This window comes from Hydractinia symbiolongicarpus, chromosome 2 (assembly GCF_029227915.1).
Source record: "Hydractinia symbiolongicarpus strain clone_291-10 chromosome 2, HSymV2.1, whole genome shotgun sequence".
NCBI lineage: Eukaryota > Metazoa > Cnidaria > Hydrozoa > Anthoathecata > Hydractiniidae > Hydractinia > Hydractinia symbiolongicarpus.
The window spans coordinates 27,008,509-27,028,974 of NC_079876.1; the positions used below are offsets into that span (position 1 = coordinate 27,008,509).

Here is a 20,466-nt window from a genome sequence, read left to right on the forward strand (position 1 = left end):
TACGTCTCCAAAGGCTTATAGCTTTTAGCCTTAAACGTAGAGGTGTATCAAGTAAAAATTGTTTTGGAGATTTAAACTTTGTAAACAGATTAATCTTATTTTAAAAAATCTCTGTTGGTTGATTTTTTCCCTTTTTAATTTTTCATTTTTTATGTTTTTAAAAATTTATATATTTTTTTATTTGAAATTAGTATTTTTGAATTACAAACTTCCCAATCATATAAAAAAAATATAAATTGACAACAATATCGATTTGTGTGGCTCTACAAGGAAGTGTAAAATGTTGAAATAGTGTAACACAGGCGTTATTGAAATTAACATTGTTTTCTAATATGCACCAATCAAATGTCAGCAGTGAGCGATATAAATAACTGGCAATCAGTTAAAAATAATCACAACATCAAAAAAGATAAACAAGCAAAGAGACAGGTAGGTTATTGTTTTTTTTTTAAGTTTATAGTCGTGAAAGTAAAATAAATGAGCGAAATAGAAAAAACTTAAAGAATCGCATTTTCTCATTTCTCGAATCTTTCACATAATTTTTTTAATCAGAAACCCAGTACTGAGAGCTGTAATATTTTAGATTCTTTTAGCGCAGCTTATCAACTCAACAAAATCAGGAAACTTTCGGTTAGCTTGGCATAACGCACTGCAATTTCTCTTCTACGATTAGGAAGAAAGCAATAACTCCACAGCAAATGGCACTTGTTTATAAAAGCCTAATTTGGAACACTAACGCTCTTAAGTATTATGCATTAGAAAATTTTTTTTTTTAAATCGCGTAAAATAATCCACCAAACACTTTATTTAATTTTCGTTTTTTTTTTCGAATTTTACAAAACCGCGGAAAATGTATGATTGCGTGTTTTAGCCGCATCTTTCTAGATAATATTATACAGTCCAAATTGTAAAAACAGCGCAAAGCACGAAGCTGCTTGAAATTATGTGCGGTTGCGTATTCTGGTAAAAGAATATGAACAAACTCTTGTAATCGGTTACGATAGGATAGTATACTTTTGTCGTAAATTTGGGAATTCTGAAACAACAAATCGCAAAGCTTTTATGATTTAGGGAATTTCCTAAAAGCATTTTGAAATCATTACGGGGAAATACCCTCGCTGATTAATATCTGAGGGAATACAACTTCCGTGGTGTTGGCAACGAATGAAAAAATTATCAATCTCGTCCCCAAGCCTTCTTTTGACGTGTTTTCATATTTATACTTTGAAGCCCTGGTAGTCCCAATCGCGTCTTTAGAGCTCTTTAAGATAAACCTCAGGTTTGTCTCGAAGAGTTCTGGTTGAGAATAATGTTGTATTTTTGTCTATTATTTTGTAGAAAAAGAATTGAATAAATGGCCTTGACGCAAAGCCTTATAAATTTGATTTTCTAAAAGTCCTTTTGTTTTTCTTTATTTACATAAAGAAGAATTCTTTCTTGCATTTTCGTCCCTAGAGCTCTTTTTCATACAAATCGGTTTATCCTAAAAAGGTCTGGGGAGGAGAAGGCCTTTTGAAATGAAAAATTTGACTTTAAATCTGATCGTATTCTTTTTAGAAATTCCACAATATGCACACTCATCCAATCCAGCACGAATACCAACACAAATTAAATTGTCTATCAATAGAAGCGGAAAATGCAGCCTGTAAACTTCTTGAAATCCTCTCACTGCAAAATCCAATATCTCGAAACAACAAAGTGAATGATCCTGGGGAAGCGTTGAGTTTGGTTCTTAATGAATGCTTAAGGAATCACACCCTTTTACAAAAGGTAGAGAAGTTGTCATATGCTGATTACAAATGGCGGGTGTTTGATCCTAGCAATGTATCTAGAATTAGAACGAAGATTGACATTAGCCAAATGGATTTAACATTGTTATATGATATATTGAGAAATGTCGAACAGTTTAGAACTTGTAAATCTAGATCACGCAGGGCAAGATCAATATGTGTTAATGCTAGCTCAGGTGGGAATCATACACGGAAAATATGTTGTAACGTATGCATGTTGTGCTCAAGGTGTTTATCTCATTCTGGCGCATCATGTGAAACGGAAGCTATTGTGGATGCTCTTGTTTTTATGAAAGATGCGCGTAATATGAGCGCCCATATCACTTCCAGTGAATGTGAACTCATTCAAGATGGCAGCTATGGCACGATTTCCATTGCTCGGTGTAGCACGTGGAACGATGTTATGAAAGGGCTTCCAAATGCAGTGGAAACAATTCTCAATTTTATTCATGCACAAAATTACATATTGAAAGAAACTGTTAAAAAGGCTTGCTTGCGGATGGAAACTGTGGTCAACTTTACCGTGAAAGAATATTCCAATTTTTATTCTAACCAAATAGACAGGATCACATGGGGTAACAACGCCATAAACGCGGTTGAAAAACCTTTAATCGTAAGAAAAACGTTAAGCATGGACTTGCGTGGCCAAGAAAGCCTGTGGACGCGTGTCGCACGCAGCATGTGTCTAGGTCGCGAGACAAGTGATATTGACTCGCCTAGAGTGAAAGCCGTGATAGGGTATTACACGAAAAACGTTACACAAATTTTAAAGAAAGAGCTTGGTAAAAACGCAGAGCAATTTGAAATCTCGCAGCCTTTTGTAGATTCACTTCCTCCAGAGGATGGCTATTCATTTTTATATCACGTTCAAGTTGACATAACGTTTAATAACACAGTTCCAGATTGTTATAAAATGCAGTATTCGAGCGAATCAGAAAATTTGCGAAGCTACTTCAGGATTGCCCTTGAGGATTTGTTATCCAATGAATTAAATCAAGACGTCAAAGTAGAAGCCACGAAGTATCGCTTCGCTTCAATACATATAACATTTAATATCCGCAAAAAATTTAAATGGACCAACGAAGAAGTGCAAAAGGTCTCCGCCGCAGTTCCTAATCTAGCGTCCCGATCGCCATCACTTCTGAATTATTTAAATCAGCAGTTTGGTAATTGGTACAATCTGACTTGCAACTTCATCCCTGCAACTAGCAGTCGAGAGCACACGTTCCTGTGTTTTGATCTATCATCCTCACATAAAGAAGTTATTGAGCAAATAGATGCCGTGTGGCCACGAGTCTGTGAAAAAGCAAAAGAAAGTATTTTACAACAGACCAACACGGTATGTACCAGTTATGAGCAGACGAACCCGTGTTTTATACAATTGTTTTCACGCAATAAAGATAAGGAGAAAATACATGACGTGTGTTCACGAGTCTTTGAGAAAGCAAAGGACCCCGACGAGGTGTCTACCATCTTTACTACAAAAGGTATGTTTTTTTTTTAATTTATTTACTTAAATTACACAAATTTGTTAAATTTACATAAATTACATAAATTTACATGAATCATATAAATTTGCATAAATCACACAATTTTAGGTATTGCAGTATTTCCATTTGTGTTTTTATTGGTTATTGTAATTGTTGTGAACCTGTTGGTTTTCCAAATATTGGCGGGAAGTTTGATTTTGCATTCAAAGAGAGATATCGAAAGATACGAAGACTGGAAACGAGATTGTAAGTTACTTTATTTTTGATTTTTAAAAATAATCTTAAGTCTGGTTTTCGCGCTCTTTCTGAAAGTTTTTCTCTCACTTACTAAATTATATAACACAAAATACGTTTTTGCTTTATTTTAGACAATCTGCGCACAGCTGCAAAAGAATTGCGATTATATTACCACAAAATGTCTGATCAGCATGATAATTTCAATAATGGTAGATGGGAAGACAGGAATTATTTCTTAGATAAGGACATTATAAGTCATCAGGAGTTTAGAAAGATATTTTTTCTCAACACCCGGGAGGAGCAAATCTCTCAACAACTAAACCAACGAGGAAATGTTAAATTAGCGCACCTCTTAAAAGAAAAGAAAGAAAACATATTCCTTCTTCAAGGCGCAGGAGGAACTGGAAAAACATTCCTCACTCAAGAAATTGCGATGCACTGGGCACAGGGCAAATCATGGACAAATTTTAAATTTGTTTTTCATTTTAAATGCAGGGATTTTGGTTATTTTAATAAAAAGAATATGTCTTTTGAAGAAGTATGGAAATTGAAATATCGAAGAATTTTTAAGCATATTTCAGTCGATGACATACTAACAATTTCCCGCCAGATATTGTTCATATTTGACGGTTTGGAAGAATTGCCTGGTTTCACTACAGACGGGGTGATAACAAACCCGCATAACGTATTTTATAACATTCGCCTAAAAAGTAATCTTTTCCGTGAGAGTAAAGTCATAATAACAGGTCGACCAAATGCCGTGACCGAATTTCAGAAACTTCATTCCAGCTTACCCATGGTGCTTATTCATATGACCGGTTGCAGCGACCACTGTGTAGACGCATACATTGAGAAAAGCTTCAGACATAATGCTTCAAAGTTACTCACAGTTAACAATTTGCTAAAAAAAAATCAAAGTTTCAAACTCATGCTGAAATTGCCCACGAATCTAGTATCTTTCTGCCACACCATGAAGTACAATAACATGTCGATCTCATCATATGATATCTATACTTTTCAGCTGTTGAACTATTTGAAAAAACATTACTATTACGACAAAACTCTACCTAATAATGCTAGACGAGGTTTATTGCGAATTGCGCAGCTTGAAGAAATAATGAAAGCTGTAGCCTGTGCGGCTCGATTATCTTTCGATATGTTAGCAAAAAGAAGCACTTTAACATATGGAACAAAATTGGCTAGTAGAGAACAGATCAAAGAAATGGAAAAAATTGGATTTTTTACAATGCTCAAACTGCAAAGTGGACAAATAATGTACAAATATGTCCAACCAGCAATGCAGGAGTTTCTTGCGGCAGTTTATGTAACCTTGGAAACAGTGAAAAGACCAAGTGCATCACAGAAACTGCGAAATATCACAGACAATATGAATTTGCGTTTATTTGAAAATCCTAAAGAGATGCGAAGCGGAATTACGAATACTTTTATAAAGAAGATTAGTGTTGCAGGGACAATATGTTAAATTTATTTCGCAAACGCTTTTATTTACCTCTGTTACTGTTAAAACTCTCACTTTCTACTAACATCTTAGCGTTAATTTAACTTACGATTGGTGGAAAACAAAAGGGCGCTACAACCTTGTTCCCAGCGCATGTTTTTTCTAGCTCGAGCCAACATGTAAAAACAAAGTGGACTCATCACTTTTTTATCGCTAAAATTTCCCTTCAATTGGCGTAGTATAAAAAGTTACATTTTTTTTTTCATTTTTTATTCTTTTTAATTCTATCGTTCATCGTCAAGGAAAAACAATTTTTCACTTCTTAACAAAGAAATTTGTAAGGGTTCGACTTGTCTAATTATAATATTACACTATGATATTTTAGGATTGTAAATATTTTAATAAAAAAACATAACATAGAAATATGAACTTTCTCTAATCGCGCACTTCTCTTTCCAAATATTTTGTTCACAACTGTTGTTAATATAGAGTCCTATACTTGGAGAAGGAAAAATGAGCCTGGGGACGAGCTAAATGAAACTAAAGGTTTTAATTGTTCCTTTGACCTGCTAGTAGCTTCTCAATTTGGTAGCTTCTCAATTTGAACTTTATTTCCTTACATTTATTTTTAGCATTCATTTTATTTCTGTCATCAAACAGGCCTTAAGTGACAGGTTTATTAGGTAAACGAGCTGAATTTATTTAAAAATATGACTAAGTTACTTTATTTGTCAACCTCGTTCCCAGGTGTCAAGGTTGTTTATTAGTAAAAAGAGTCGGTAATAAGCGACCGAACTTTGAGCAGGTCACTAATAATATTACGTGCCCACTTTTTTTATGCCGACATTTCCTTACTAGGAAAAAAACAAGATGCATTTTTTCTGAGTTTGCAGTTGCTCTGTTGCCAAATTAATAATTTGCATTTCTTTAAGGGTATTTATTAACAGTGCTTGCAAAAGCCTAAAAATCTTACAGAAAGCAGACATTTTAACAAGGATCTGGAAAAGTTGGGCTCATTTTTAATATCTCTACGATATCTCCGAAAGTTTCTTGCAAAAAGCAAAAAACATATTCATTCTGTCCACATTTTAATATTGACACATTGGTGTGAGCATAATGCAACCCAGATCTTCCAGAATAATATTTACCCTGAAGAAAAAACAACAACAAAATCCGCTCGCAAACTGCTTGAACCTAACTACCCTCCATTCCAGGGCTTTTTTTGTGTATCTGTCGCTCAGCGGCTGTTAGGAGACAAAAATTCCTGGAAATGAGGTAAAAACTTAAACCGTCAGATTTCCATAACATAAGACCGAAGCTGAATTCTAAAGTAATATCGACGGAGAAAAATTAGAGAAACCAGTGAATTTAGAAGTTGAGAAAGTGAGGAAAAAAGGTCAGGGAACTTTGTTGACTAAAGTCAGCTGCCTACTATGCGAATATAAATTAAATATTCTTTAGAAATTAAACAAAAAAGTTTCTACACGAAAAAATATTAAAGCGTCCAAGCTGGAAGAATAGAAATGGAGAATGTTCTTCCGTATAGTCTCGGATATATTGTTATTTAATCTCGGGTGATTCGGCTAATATGTTTACGCAATGATGTTTGAAGGTCCTCATTTTATTACTTTTTGTGGTCACTCAATTGCGTTCCGAAAAGATTGAAATTTCTTTCTCGACTACTAGAAGGAACTCATTTATTACAAAAAATTTACAACTAAAACTTATATATTACACATTTAATTCAAATAAATATATTAAAAAGTACAAAAATGTATTAATAAAACAGTCCATTAATCCCAATCTCGTTTCCAGAGCCGTTCCATAATAACGGCTCAGGGGCTTCGTACTTACACTACTAAGCATCGCCTGGACACTAAGTTGTGTAAACGTTTGACGTCACATCTTAGAGTATATATTTTTAAGTGGAGCCATATAGCAATGTAGAGAAAAAAAGGATCTCTTTTTAGGTCTCTTTTTAAGTTACTTTAAAATATGGGAAAGTAAGCCAACTATTGTCACTAAAAGCGCGAAAAACAATTTTTTGATCAACACTTTTATTTACGTGGATTTATAATTTACAACCTCTTCCCCAGGATCTTTTCTTTTATTATAACTAGGTATACGCTTAAAAGGAGAACAAATCATTGAACTGAGGAGGAAGATGAACTTTAAATATTGTCATTCGGTTCGGGTTTTTAACTCGTTCACAAAAACCTAAATTGCCTGAATTTAAAATACTGCTAGCGCAAAGAATAGCATCCCAGATGGAGAACATGAAATGCAAGGTTGCATTTAAAAGCCCATTCCACGAAGAAAGTCCGGGGGAAGAGGTTAATAAATTGGAGTTTATCTCAGATAAACAAGTAATATTCTATTGACCGGGTTCACACATACTGCGTTGCTTCTGTTTTTAGAACTTGCTTACTACTGTTTCCATGATTTACGAGTTCGTCTCGCTTATCCTTCTTTCCAGACAAAACAACCCATTCTTCGTTCAGTTCAACCCAGTGGTTTATAAACGTTCGGGCTCGCTTAGTCCAATAAACAAGAAACAACGTTCCCAAAATGACGCCGATGCAACCAACGGCGTAGAAAACTAAACACGGCGTTGACGAGCATAAACGGGACGCATCTTTAATGACCGACGCCAAATTCAACGCGATTGCCGTGACAAAGACAAATACCCATAACACAGGTGTCGGCCGTTGTGATGGAAGTTTCCACTGTAAAGAAAATTGATTAATATTATTTACCATACAATTTCTATCGTTTGTAACTTTAGCTTTTCCTAAATTTACTTTGTTCCATCTAGGTCACATGTCTACCAATAGCAGCCATTTGCGGGACAAATATATTTGATGGTTGCTAAAGGCTGTATATCTGATAGCTATGTTTTAGGAAAGTTTCCCTGTAGACATGTTACTTGAATATAAATAAGACTTATGACTGTATTTTTCAAATAATTATTATATACATATGTTGTACAATTCCAGCCTCATCCCCATTGCTTTTTATCAATTTTTTTATACTTCTGGTTGCGTTTCTGTGTAAAAACCTGAGAATCATTAGAGACGAGGTCGCATACCTTTCCGTGACGAAAAGTTCAACCAAGTAATACTATTTTCATTCCCAAAATTTGTTTTCAGATTGTGCAACCTCGTACCCAGTGTTTCTTTTCGACATAAAAAAGGAGCACTGTAAATGAGTTTACCAATCTCTTATTTAACAGCATTGTCCTTTCCAGGATTTGTGCCTAAATGTCAGAGGCGTTAGCGTCTACCTGACTGCCGATATTTTGCTTTCGTCTCACACGTTAGACGCCTGGGGACGAGGTTGTATATGTATTTTCTAGCACTTTGTAGCAGTTTTCTGTTAAGGAGATATTAACCAATAACGTCAATGCGGTTAGTGACATTGTTATTTTAGGTAGTTTCAGATAAACGACTTTGTCATGTTTTCTTAGAATCATTTGACATCCTGGTGGTAATTAAGTAAACCACAATAAAATAATTAATCCTACTATATAAATTAAAAAAATTACCAAACAAAGATGGTTTAATTTTAAAAATTAACTCCCACGATTGATTCAGTTGTAACACTTTTTGGTTCTTGTTGTTCCATTCTGTTTTTGTTGTTCTTGATGTTGTAAAACTAATCATAAAGTAGGTGTTTTATTCATAAATTAAAAAAAAGTAAAAATCAAATAGCAGCCGACAAAGTTTTCAAAACAAATATGTACTGTTTTAACCACGTTTTATTTAAAATATTCTGGTTGGCGTAAAAACAAGGTAGCTAAATAGTCAAGTATGCTGATCAGTTGACGTAGAAGCTTTTTTAGAATGTCTCATAAATATTTACTGATCAATATTTTATTCTTCTTTTAGTCTGCTGATAAATTAAAAATGACATAAAAAGCTTGGAAAGTTGTTTTTTTTTTGTACACCGTAAATCCTTTTTTAAAAAAAACAGGACGGAAGCCTTCTTATACCCAGATTTTTTAAACACGAATTGAGGTTTTTCGTAAAAAAGAAATGGGGACGAAATATGGTCGAAATTAAACAAATGCGTCAAATCTTGTTGTCTGGTAAAAAGAATTGGTGCGAAAAACTTACAATCTCGATTCCAGGACTCTTTGTATCTCCTTTTATAACAACCCAATATAAAAAAGGCCCTGAGGCCGAGGCAGAAAACCTTACCTTTGATATCGGTCTCCTTCGCTTTGCAATATCGATGTGTTTTCTACATAATTCACACGAATCTTTACAAGAACTTTTCATCCATTTAATAAGACAACTTTCGTGCACCCACTTCACGGAACCAGAACAATAACATGGACTAATCAGTTTTTCTTCTTCATCGTCACACTGACATACTCGACAACACGGTTCAGACAGCGAAACAGTATCAAAGATTTCAATGGAAGGCTGCACGCTTTTTATATTCTGAGAGACATTATTTTTTTCTGAGTCTGTGTGAGAGCTGCACGAACGTGTTTGTTGTAATAATACTGTGTTATTATTATTTTCTGTGATAATATCTATACGTGTTTCTTCTTGAAGCGCCGTTTCACCATTTAGTACTGAAGTATCGTCATCACTAATTCTTTCTTTTAAAGGAATTTCAACAAAAGATTTAAATTCAGTTTTATCTCTATAATCACTGTCTAACTCTAGTTCTTTATCTCCATAATAGCATTCTGCTTTCAAATCTTTATCTTGCAAGAGAACTTGTTTTTGTTCAATTTCAGTAACTTTTCGTTGGTTCATGTTACATATGATACAAGGTTCGAACTGACAAGTTTCACAACTTTTATTCAATTGGCGATTTTCGATTCCACTTGACTTATGATGACACTATAACATAAATAAAAACAATGTGTAAACTCTCCACCATAGATGCAAAAGTTAGTAGTTCTGTAAATATAGACTGTGATAATTTACTTTTCCAGCGAAGGAGATTCTTTGGCTTTCTAAACAAACTTAACAATTCCTAGTTATCATATTCCTGTTAGCATAGGTTATTCATAATTCTTATCTGCTAAACATACATATTTAAAAATAACTTCCTCGTGTGACGGTGTGAATGTACAACGTAAAGAGGGACTGTCTACATACAAATCTTTTTGTATCACAAGATTCTTTCTAGAAGAATTTTGTTAACAGTACATTCATGTTCAGTGAGACACTCAAGGGGGTGCGAAAATTCGTCACACTAAGCGAATGTCTCACTAACCGAATCTCTCTCTAACTAGGATTTTTTTATAAAAAGTTTAAAATGTTCCACTTATTTTAAACTTCTTTTAATATCCTGTATTTTTCGGTAAATAACTATAAAATTATTTTTCGTTTTTGTCAACTGCTGCTTTCAGGCAGTGACAAAAGCTTATTTTAAATTCGGTCAGCATTTTGTTGTTGTTTTTGTTCGGTTTTTATCATTCGAATTTTATTCATTTAGTTTCACTCATTTTTTTGCTTTTTTGGGGGAAAGCCATTGCACTAATGTCCAACTTAGCGCAAGTTTTTTGTTCAAGACGGTAAAAAAGGGACAAAATCCCACTTTATCCGGGTTCTCGTGTAAGGAAAATATTTTGCTTGGATTTAGTAAGGAAGTTCAAGGGACTCAGAAATTTGGTCCTAATTAGTGAAGATCCCACATATTGGGCTCCTACTCAGCGCGTGTGTACTGTATTTACAAACCTCATTTCTTACGTTTCATTGGTATCAAAAAACCTATGAACTCTGAGAACGAGGTTGCCTTAGTCCTCATCCTTCTCCCGCACAATTTAACACAAGGACCTTAAAACTGTCTTAATAATTCATATGTTTACTACATCTTATTTTCTTTAAATTGGCAGTTTCCTTCTTAACACTATATTGAATAACGAATCTGTTACATCCCGTATTTTCTTAAAATGGCAGTTTCCTTATTAAATAATTTCTTGACTAATGTAGCATTGAAACATAGATGTTTCCTGGCTATGTTGTCTGATGTTAGAGCTTCTAGTGTTGACCTGATACTTTGCAGTCAAAAAGGCCAAGCAAGTATACACGGAGTAATGGATTGTCCGAAAGATTGAGAAGTTCCTTCAGATTAAACCACGCTCTTTACTTTAATTTCCTTTCAGCATTGATATCTTAGGTGGTTGTCTAGTTAAGAGATTGCTGTGCTTAAACGACTTTCGTTGCTCAAATCAGATGTTTTTATGCACTAGGGCTCCCTTCGCAGGACCCTCATTGATAACAGCACAATTAGGAAATGACGAAGGCTATCCTGGGTTAATAATAACAATAACAATTATAATAATAATAAAATATTAGCTTAAATTACAAATTCATACCTGTCGATACAATAAATATATTATTTCATGGTATGTCCTGGATGGTTTGAACCCTGAGATGATAATATATTTTGAATTTCACAGACCATGCTTAAAAAGTTGCTCTCCATCAATCAATCAAAATATATCGTGATTTAGACACACGCATGATTGCATTGGCTTAGAAAACAACCTGTGTCACAGCTGAATGGTTTAAAAAATCGTCCTGAAAACGAGGCATTAATAAAGAAGGTAAATGCTATCATTTTTGAATGCCGACGACGTGTAACTTTTTCCAGCACTAAGAATTCCAAATGAAGTGAAATCGTTGTCGTGTTTGCATACAGTTTGTCATATTAGAATGCAAATTGCACATGCGCAAACTTTCTACACGTGCGCAATAGCTTTTTAAACAAGTAAAATAACTTTGTACACATGCGCAATGGATTGTGCTTGTATGCGTAAACATTACGTGCTTGCATGAAATACAACTTCTTGTCGCGGCTACCTCGACTACATACTGTAATATTTTGGCGAAAAAACAACTTGCAAAATTCTATCAGCAACTTATCCCCAGTCTCTTCTACTCCTATGATGTGCAAGATACCTTTCTTTCTGTTTATTTGTTTTTGAAATCAAAACTTTTATTTATACTACCCCAACCTCGACACCAGGGCTCACTCTTTATGTTGTACACTAGCGTGTTTAATTTTTTTTTTTTTGTATTCTTTCCAAACGAGATTTTAATTTAGACTACCCCACCGTCATCCCTAAAGCTTGATTAAATATATAAGCATTTCTTTGTACTTTTTTTATCAATGCTCTCAGCTACTTAGCTAAGTCTTCACTCTATATTTTTGCCAGATAGAGTTCTTGTTTCTTGTTTGTGTGCAAAGATTTTGTTCTCGTAAGCATTGCGTAACTTTTCATTATTAACATTTGTAATTTTTTTTAAAAGTTTTTCCGCTTCTGTTATACCCGAAGGTACCTAACCTTTCTCTGTTTGATTTTGAAATCATGATTTTAATCTATAATCCCGATGACATCATCCACAGGACTATTCTACTGACTGATTCACTAATTCACACCACATAGTTTATCGCAAATAGGTAAACAAGTGGGCTATCATCGTACAAATCTGGGCATAGTTGGACAGGACAGGTCTTCAGCCGTCTCGTTAAAGTCCCATTCTATTGCTTAGTTTGCATCATCGTACAACATTGGGCAGGGTTGGGCAAGATAGGTCTTCAGCTGTTTCGTTAAAGTCTCACTCTATTTTTCAGTTTGCACACAATGGACTTTTTTATCTGAATGAATATTGTTCCTTTCTTGAATAAAAATGGTGATCATAACAAAGGCCTGTTTAACAAATTCTGACGTCACAAAGCACGCACGCGTTTGTCAGACGTTCAAACGTTCAATCTTAATATTATACGACAGTAATATAAATTATTCGATCTTATAATACTGTTATTATGTGAGCTAAAACAGAGGACTGTAGTAGACACTCATTTTTTTCTAGGGGATGGGGAGGGGGTCAAGTGTATTTAAGAATTTGTATGAGGCACCGCCAGGCCACCAGGGTTACAGCTGCTTCTCCCGAGAAAATTTTAAAAATCTACCCTCTCAGAGATTTTCTAAGAACTTATCCATCACACAAATCTGTCCTTTATACTACAAGTGACTGTAATTTCCTTATGTGGGTGGGTTTTGAATGGGTGGGTGAGTATTGAGGGAGGGACTATGGCTCGAAGGGCGGTAAAACAACTTGTACCATATTTTGGCTTAACAGCCATTTAAAAGTTTGTGAGGCGTAAAAAAAAGGTGTGTTTGGGGGGGGGGGGAGGGAGGGGGGGGCTTCTACAACTTTGTCGTTTTGATTTTCTTGTCATTTACATAAAATATAATAAAAATAAAATATAAAGGCTTTAATATGCATGCATACCCACATATTGTCCCTACCAGTAAACCAAAACTTCCATTAAGCCGGTTTTTTGTTTATATATATTGATATTAAGATTTATAGCTAAATTAAATCATGAACTGATGAAAAAATATTGTAACGATAAAAATTATATATATATTATTATAATAACTATATACTATTATTATTTTTTTTTACCTATTTTTTTGCTTACCTTCCCAATTTCATGATTTATACTTTTCTGCTCTGCCATAACCGATGCCATAATAAAAAAGCGTTTAGAATTCTTATTTATTTTAGAAAATTCAACCTATTTCCAATATAATAACGCTATGAAATTTCGTCTCGCATGAATTTAAATATATATATATATTGGTGTTTTGAGTATATTTTATCTTCGTCTAGCATCGGACCACAAACATATTCTGTTCGAAGAAATGCATTCTATATGGCTATGTCAATACAAGTCGTCTTTTTAACACTCCATCTGAGATGATAGTATGAAATACTTCACTTCTTATATGCTTAGAGTCAACAAAATAGCATATGGATGGAGATTTTTTGCTACCATGGTAACAGGCTTACACCTGCGACAAAAGAAAATATTGGTCAATTGTAAGTTCTTCAAAATCAGCTGCGCTTAATTACACAAAGAAATATTTTGAGTCTTGCTGTCGCAGTTATGAATTAAAACCTTTTCATGAACTTCAAGTGAGGAAGCATGTTGTGATGGTTTCTTGCATGTATTTCCTGTCAAAAATGACATTCTGACATTGCTTGAATTTTTAACTGGAAGTCATGGCAAAATTACGTGATCACGTACAACAAACTTCGTGCTTAGGCCTTTTAGAAGAAGAAGGAAAAAAGAAGAAGAAGAAGAAGAGGAAGAATGACAAATGTTAGCGATACATCAGTAACAATATGAATACCACGGATATAGTATATTGTTATAACGCTATTATTAGAATTGATACAAATATACAACCTCGTTCCCAGCGCCCGTTGTCTCTTTTCTATAACCGGAACGGCGAAAAAAGATACAAGATGTCCTGGGGACGAGGTTGACAAATATATTTTAGCAGTACTGTTAATAAACAAATACATTAGAAGTCGGGGAACGAGGTTTTACGTATTTAGATAGTCCAGTTTCTACCACGACTAGATATTATAACAGCTAGTAGTGGGTCTGGCAACAATCCAAAAACCTTGAAATAAAAGCTGTAATAAACAACATCTTTGTCCCCAGGATCTATTGACACGGATAGTTAATTTTTTCAAAAGAGTAACATGGCCTGGGAACGAAGTTGAAAAACACTCTACAACTAAAAAATCTCACTTTTGCGCCATGTATTAAAAGAAATTTGAACAGATTGTTTTAGGACGTAAAAAGCAACAAGGCTTCTTCAAGAATTTCCACAAGTTGTATTATACTAACTAACCTTAATACATTCTCGTCCCCAGAGCTCTTTGAGATAAACAAGAAGCTCTCGGGACGAGAATAACCATAATATATATATTGTAATAATAATGATAATAATAATAACAATAATAATAATAATCATAAAAATAATGAAAATACAGTTATTTATCACCTAATCTTCTTGCAAATAGACACGTATCTTTTTTTCAAAAACTTCAATCCCCTGTTATCTAATCACTTTTTGCGAATCCACGTGTAGATGCCAACGAAAATCACAAATAGCCATTGATGACGTCATCAATAGGTTTAATTCAAACATATTTTTAACCTGCTTAATGAATTCAATGTTCATGAAAGAATTTTAACTACCTCAATAGTCTTCGGTGCAATTCATTGAATGGATTTCAGAATGCAGCCTCTTTCCCAACCGCTTTAAGTTCCCATAACGTGTCTTCTCGAATGGCAGAAAACCTCTAGTTACAAAGTGGAGATCAAACACTCTCCTTCGTATTGTACGTTTAAAAGGAATGAGACATGAAGCCCAAAATGAAAGTATGACCAATCAATGAATAAATAATGAAAGTAAGAAACAAAAGAAATGAATTTTTCTTCTTCACCTGTGTTGTGTCTTTAGATCAGCTTTCGTTGAGAACCGTTTCATTAATTATCGTTGAATTACTTTCGACACAGATTCGCATAGTCAGGGAAATTATAAACTTCCTGTTTAGCAACTTAATTCCCAGGCTTTCTGTGAGTAATAAAAAGGTCTCTCTTGAAAATAATTGGCTTTTTAACTACACATGTTTTTTCGTCCATTTTGCTTTGAATCTTATGATTTTTAGAAAGTCGACTTTTTGTTGTCTAATATTATTTTATATAAAAATCTTCCAAAATCATGGCTCACTAAGTAAGAACTAATAAATCCAATAACAATATTTTTACTTCTGTGGCGTCAATTACTTTGAAAGTAAATTTTGGAAAAATACCTTCACCCCCCCCCCCCCCCCATCCAGTCTCCAACCTCCCCTCTCTCCCCTCTCCTTTTCCCTTCCCCTCTCCCCTTCATTATTTCCCAATTCTACGTTCGCCGAAAAGTAAACATTTCAGATTATTCAAATTTTACAAAAAAAAAAGTTTATGATTGTCTACTCTTTAAATATTCTTAAAATTTCGGAAAGAAAGCCTTGTTAATTCTTATAAAAATAATTATTACAAGGGTGTATTTAATTTAATCCGTTTGGGACATGAACATCGTTATTAACTTGATCTTTGTAGCCCTCGACACAGGGATAAAGAGGAGGGGTCATATTTTAGTGACGTGGAAGAACTGTCATGGTTTTGTGCGACGAAGCAGAGAAAATGTTTAAACTTTCACTTTCTAGAATGCAAAAATATAAAGTTTTTGGTCGCCCTGTAGTAACCTTGTAATTTTTAAGCATTTTTTTAAGCATTCATTTTTAAGCATTTAGAGTTTTAAATTTGTATACATAACACACATTCTATGTTCTCATAGGCTATACAAAATAGTAATAATTTTTAATACCTGATGATAAAGTAAAAATAAAAAATTGGTATCGGTATGGTTTATTCCTTGTACATTCCTTTTAGAACATTTAAAAAGATTAGAATTTTACCTTATACTCCATAATCAACCGTGACTATATTTCTTCATTGATGTAAGGTATATTCATAAAAAAGAACCACGTTTTCAGAGCATGAACTTAAAAGAGCCTAAGAACGAAATTGTCGAGAGGAAAGTCGTTTGTTCTTGTTTAACGCACTAAATCATTTATTTATATCACTAATTTTCATTTATTTCCATGGTAACGAGAAGAAAGTTGTCAGAAGTATCTTTAAAACGCCCAATTTTTTATTTATGTTTTCCTTACTAGACAATACAAGGGCCACTGCACAATAACGCAACGCCTTGTGAGAACAGTAAAAAATAAACACATAAATTGACAGGGGCGGTACAAAACCTGTAAAAAACTTAAAGAAGGGGAACAAACATTCTAGTCAACAGCGTCATTATTTAGGTAGGAAAGTATTTTTTTGTCTTACTTTGCAAAAAGAAGTTCTGAAAAATTAAAAATCACGCAAAAAGGTCAATCACGAGTCCAGCCTTTTTCAAATTACAAGGACAGGGGTAACGGCAATCTCGTTTCCAGCGCCTCTGCGGGATTAATTTTATAGAAGTCTGGGAAGAAAGCTGCGGTTACTGCAACAAATATTCGACATTAAATAAGTATAAAGAGTTAGAAATATATAAACAAATTCATGAAGAATATTACTTTTGTCTACATTCAGTAAAGAAGATTAAATTACACAAATAAGGTAGGGTACATAACAGTTTTCTGGATCAACCTCGTCCCAGGGTATCTTGTATCTTTTCTGACATGCGGGAGGACGATCTGTGGACGAGGTTGTTGTCTAAATATAATTAGTGTTTAAAAGCGAAATGAATATTGTGATTTAAAAAAAGATTGGACAAAAAATTGGTGAGCAACCAGGAAACAGTATAGAAAGAAGAAACCGATTAATATTTTGCCACACTCCCCCCCCCCCCCAAAGAAAAAAAAGGTAGTGAGAGCAGTGTCATCGGTATATAATAAACAGCGGTTCAAGGGTAAATGTGGGGTAAATGTGGATGCGATCTGGGTGGGTTGGTAAGGAGGGAAGGAAAGGAAAGGAGAAGAAACTTGAACCCTTGTTGAATAAGATTTAGTAGGTCTCCTCTTCTAATTATAGTGAGGGAGACCGTGAGAGATAACAACATATGTCTGTTTCGTTACTAGTTTCAGAAAAGTGTCTTATTGGACGAAGAACAACTCGGCCTTAGAAGAGAATGTATATTTAGATATTGATGTTTTGCAGCAACAAAAATGTGTATACATTTTACATGAGTAACAATATTAATTGTGTATTCTTTTAACCCATCCTCGTCCCAAAGGCTCTATTGGCCTCTGATCCGTGTTATTACAAAGAGGTAATAACATTAAAGGCAAAATGCCCTGAGAACGAGGTTGTTTAAAACCCTGTTTGTACACGAAGGGTGGTTTTCGCCATCGGTTCCCTTTTCTTCCTACTTCCTAAAATAATACTCTTTAAATATGGCTAAAAACTGGCTGAATTTTAACATTATTCTAACCCAAACCCTTAACATGTTATATTTTTTGAAATCATGGTAACGGAGTTGATGTGGTCTGAGAAAAAAGCTGATCTTTTGAGTATGTTCTTAAAACACAATCTAATTATTTCTCAGAAAAATAGTGACGGCATAGCAAAAATGGCTGATATCAGCAAATCTTTATCCCTGCAAATCTTTTTATTTTAATGCTAATTAAAATCCTAGCAAATTTCACCAATAGCAAAACGTTTCAATGTTATCTGTCGTGATTGAATTAAGCCCACCCTCTAATACTGAAAAGTCAGCTTAGAGTTAAATACTAATTAATTGTTTGTGGTTTTTATACTCGCTTTCACTACTGTAATTTGATGTAAATGATTCCTTAGGAAAAAAAGTCAATTTAATCGCATAGTTTTATTCGTATACCTCGTTTCCAGCGCCCGCTATCTCTTTTTTTATATCGGACGGAGAGGCGATGTCCCCGATGTAGGAAAAGTTACAAGATGCTCTAGAAACGAGGTTGGTTTGCTGTCAGCTTCATGCCAAGTGTTGTTTTCCGGCATCGTTTGAAAAAGCGGTTAAAACAACCTCGTTTCCAGGGGTTTTCTACGCCTAAGACATTTTTGACGTCAGAATATCACAGGCGTGAAGATTCCTTGGGACAAGGTTGGTAAAAACCAATTCGTTCCAGGGCTTTCTTGCCTTTGTTTCCATAGCGAGAATTAGTTAAAAAAAACTAGGAACGAGGATGAATATCATTTGTCGTGCATTGTAACTGTGCAAAATTTGCAAAATTTGTCGGTAAAAAGTGACTAATCAATTTTGTTCAAGCGACTAATATATTTTTACCGAAGAAATTTTTTTACTGACTTTCTCTTTTGCCGGCTACTTTTTATATTTATTTTTATTCTTTTACCAAAAATCGCTGAGTACTTTACTTTAAACTTTTTTCAAGGTATATCAAGCATTCTAATATGTCTAAACTTTAAAATAGAAAGAAAATATCACTTACGGCGTTGACAATCTGACGCAAACAAAAACCTCTTTGTAAAGTTATCTTGTCTTATGAATATTGAATTTTTATGATTATTTTATCTGTCATCGAGCTTCAGATTTCTCGCCAATTTTCGCTGCTCGGCAACTTAATAATAAAATAAATTACATAGAAGAAATATTCCGCGGTCACATTGTGATGTAAATTTAAAGAAGTTATAAAGTATTCATACTTAAAATAGCATTACTGAAAGAACGACCACGTTATAAAAAATTGATTTCCCTCTAAATTTCTTTTCAGTGCAACCGATAAAAATCGCACTCGCTATATCCGTTAAAATAAGTCGTTCATGTATGAAACTAGAAACAGACCCAAAATTGTATTATTTTGTATTTTAAGTTATAAAAGAATATATGCACGCTCGACCATTTTTCATGTTACCCCGCCCATCAAAAATGTGGTGTAGCAAAGCTCAAGAGTCGAAGTTGAGTGTATGTGAGCATAGTTAATAGAAAAAAAAAACATTATTATTATGGTGTGAACGACATTGTAAATGGCACGAAAGTATCACGACTCCATTCCCAGGCCTCTTTCCATCTCACCAGCGCTGTGGTTCCAAGGTCCTAGGATCGAACTTGAATTAGTTGCACCAACGCCTCCCACAAGAAAATAAGTTACCAGGTGTGTCTTGGAAAATTTCACACAGAAAAGCCCTGAGACGCAACTTCGTTCCCAGGACTTCTTGCCTTTTTTATATATTCTAATATAAAAAAGGAAAGAGTTCCTGGGAACATATTTGTCGATCATTTATCAAAAAGAAGTTTAACGTAGCGCATATATTTTGCTTTTTAAAGTTTATTTACATCCATCAAGTTGCATCAACAAAAACAGAACTTTTAAAAATGAAATTTACACGAAAAAAGATTATTGAACACAACCTTGTTCAGAGGGTCCTTTTGGCTTTTGATATCAGAGACGACGTCGACATCAAAAAGCGAATAAAGGCTCTGAGAACGAGGTTGTAATAAATATTTAGAATAAAATTTGCATTCGGGAAGATGAAAAGAATAAGCGTATTAAGGGGTGAGATGTTCCTCAGTGAAATAAAGTTTACTTCACAGCGAATTCTCGCACCAGGCTCCTGAATAATTAATTAAAAGTGGTTTTTTCTTCACTGCAAAACTCAATAAAACAGTATTTTAAATTCATCATCTCTTTTAACACTTGGTTAAAACTGAAGCCTTAGATGCTAAATATAGTTTCATCTAAAAATATTCAATTTCGAGGAAGACTTAATTGCAAGGGCTTTTTTATGCTTCGTATAAGAACATCATCTATTACAAGCTCGAACCCAGCACCTTTTACCGTGGCGTAGAACTATCAGAAAGCACAGCGCCGTTGAGAAGCAAATAGTCCTGGGGACGAGGTTGCATCTATCATTAACCGTATTATGTTCAAAATGGTAGTTTGACATCAAATACAATTACACTTGGATATGTCCAAATTATTTTTACTTTGACGAATGATAGGGAAGGATGATCAAGAAATGACAAGCCTAAGATATAAATATTCTTTAACAAATTGGCAGAAATAACGCCCTAAGTATTATTTCATAAAAGGTAAACAATAAAAAATGTTGGGCAAAAGTGACGAATGTAGTCCGACTTATTCTTGTGTTTTCGTTGTAGATTAATGGTTATACCTCT

The 20,466-nt window shown here is 34.2% G+C and overlaps 2 protein-coding genes across 6 annotated transcripts; one reads left to right on the top strand and one right to left on the bottom strand.

The window, feature by feature from the left end:
• Positions 1-235: 235 nt before the first annotated feature.
• Positions 236-5,415, top strand: LOC130630437 (uncharacterized). The gene is made up of 4 exons (XM_057443927.1): positions 236-429; positions 1,558-3,277; positions 3,389-3,526; positions 3,649-5,415. The coding sequence occupies exons 1-4, from the start codon at positions 346-348 to the stop codon at positions 4,998-5,000; spliced, it is 3,294 nt and encodes a 1,097-aa protein (XP_057299910.1). The 5' UTR covers positions 236-345; the 3' UTR covers positions 5,001-5,415.
• Positions 5,416-6,686: 1,271 nt separating this feature from the next.
• Positions 6,687-18,912, bottom strand: LOC130630446 (E3 ubiquitin-protein ligase MARCHF2-like). 5 transcript variants are annotated; one of them, XM_057443942.1, is made up of 3 exons: positions 18,779-18,912; positions 9,176-9,832; positions 6,687-7,702 (listed from the first exon to the last, which is right to left on the bottom strand). In XM_057443942.1, the coding sequence occupies exons 2-3, from the start codon at positions 9,743-9,745 to the stop codon at positions 7,364-7,366; spliced, it is 909 nt and encodes a 302-aa protein (XP_057299925.1). In that variant the 5' UTR covers positions 9,746-9,832; positions 18,779-18,912; the 3' UTR covers positions 6,687-7,363. The 5 variants fall into 5 exon arrangements, with proteins under 5 accessions (XP_057299925.1, XP_057299926.1, XP_057299927.1 ...); XM_057443943.1 differs by lacking the exon at positions 18,779-18,912 and adding an exon at positions 15,009-15,573; XM_057443944.1 differs by lacking the exon at positions 18,779-18,912 and adding an exon at positions 14,812-14,893.
• Positions 18,913-20,466: the final 1,554 nt, after the last annotated feature.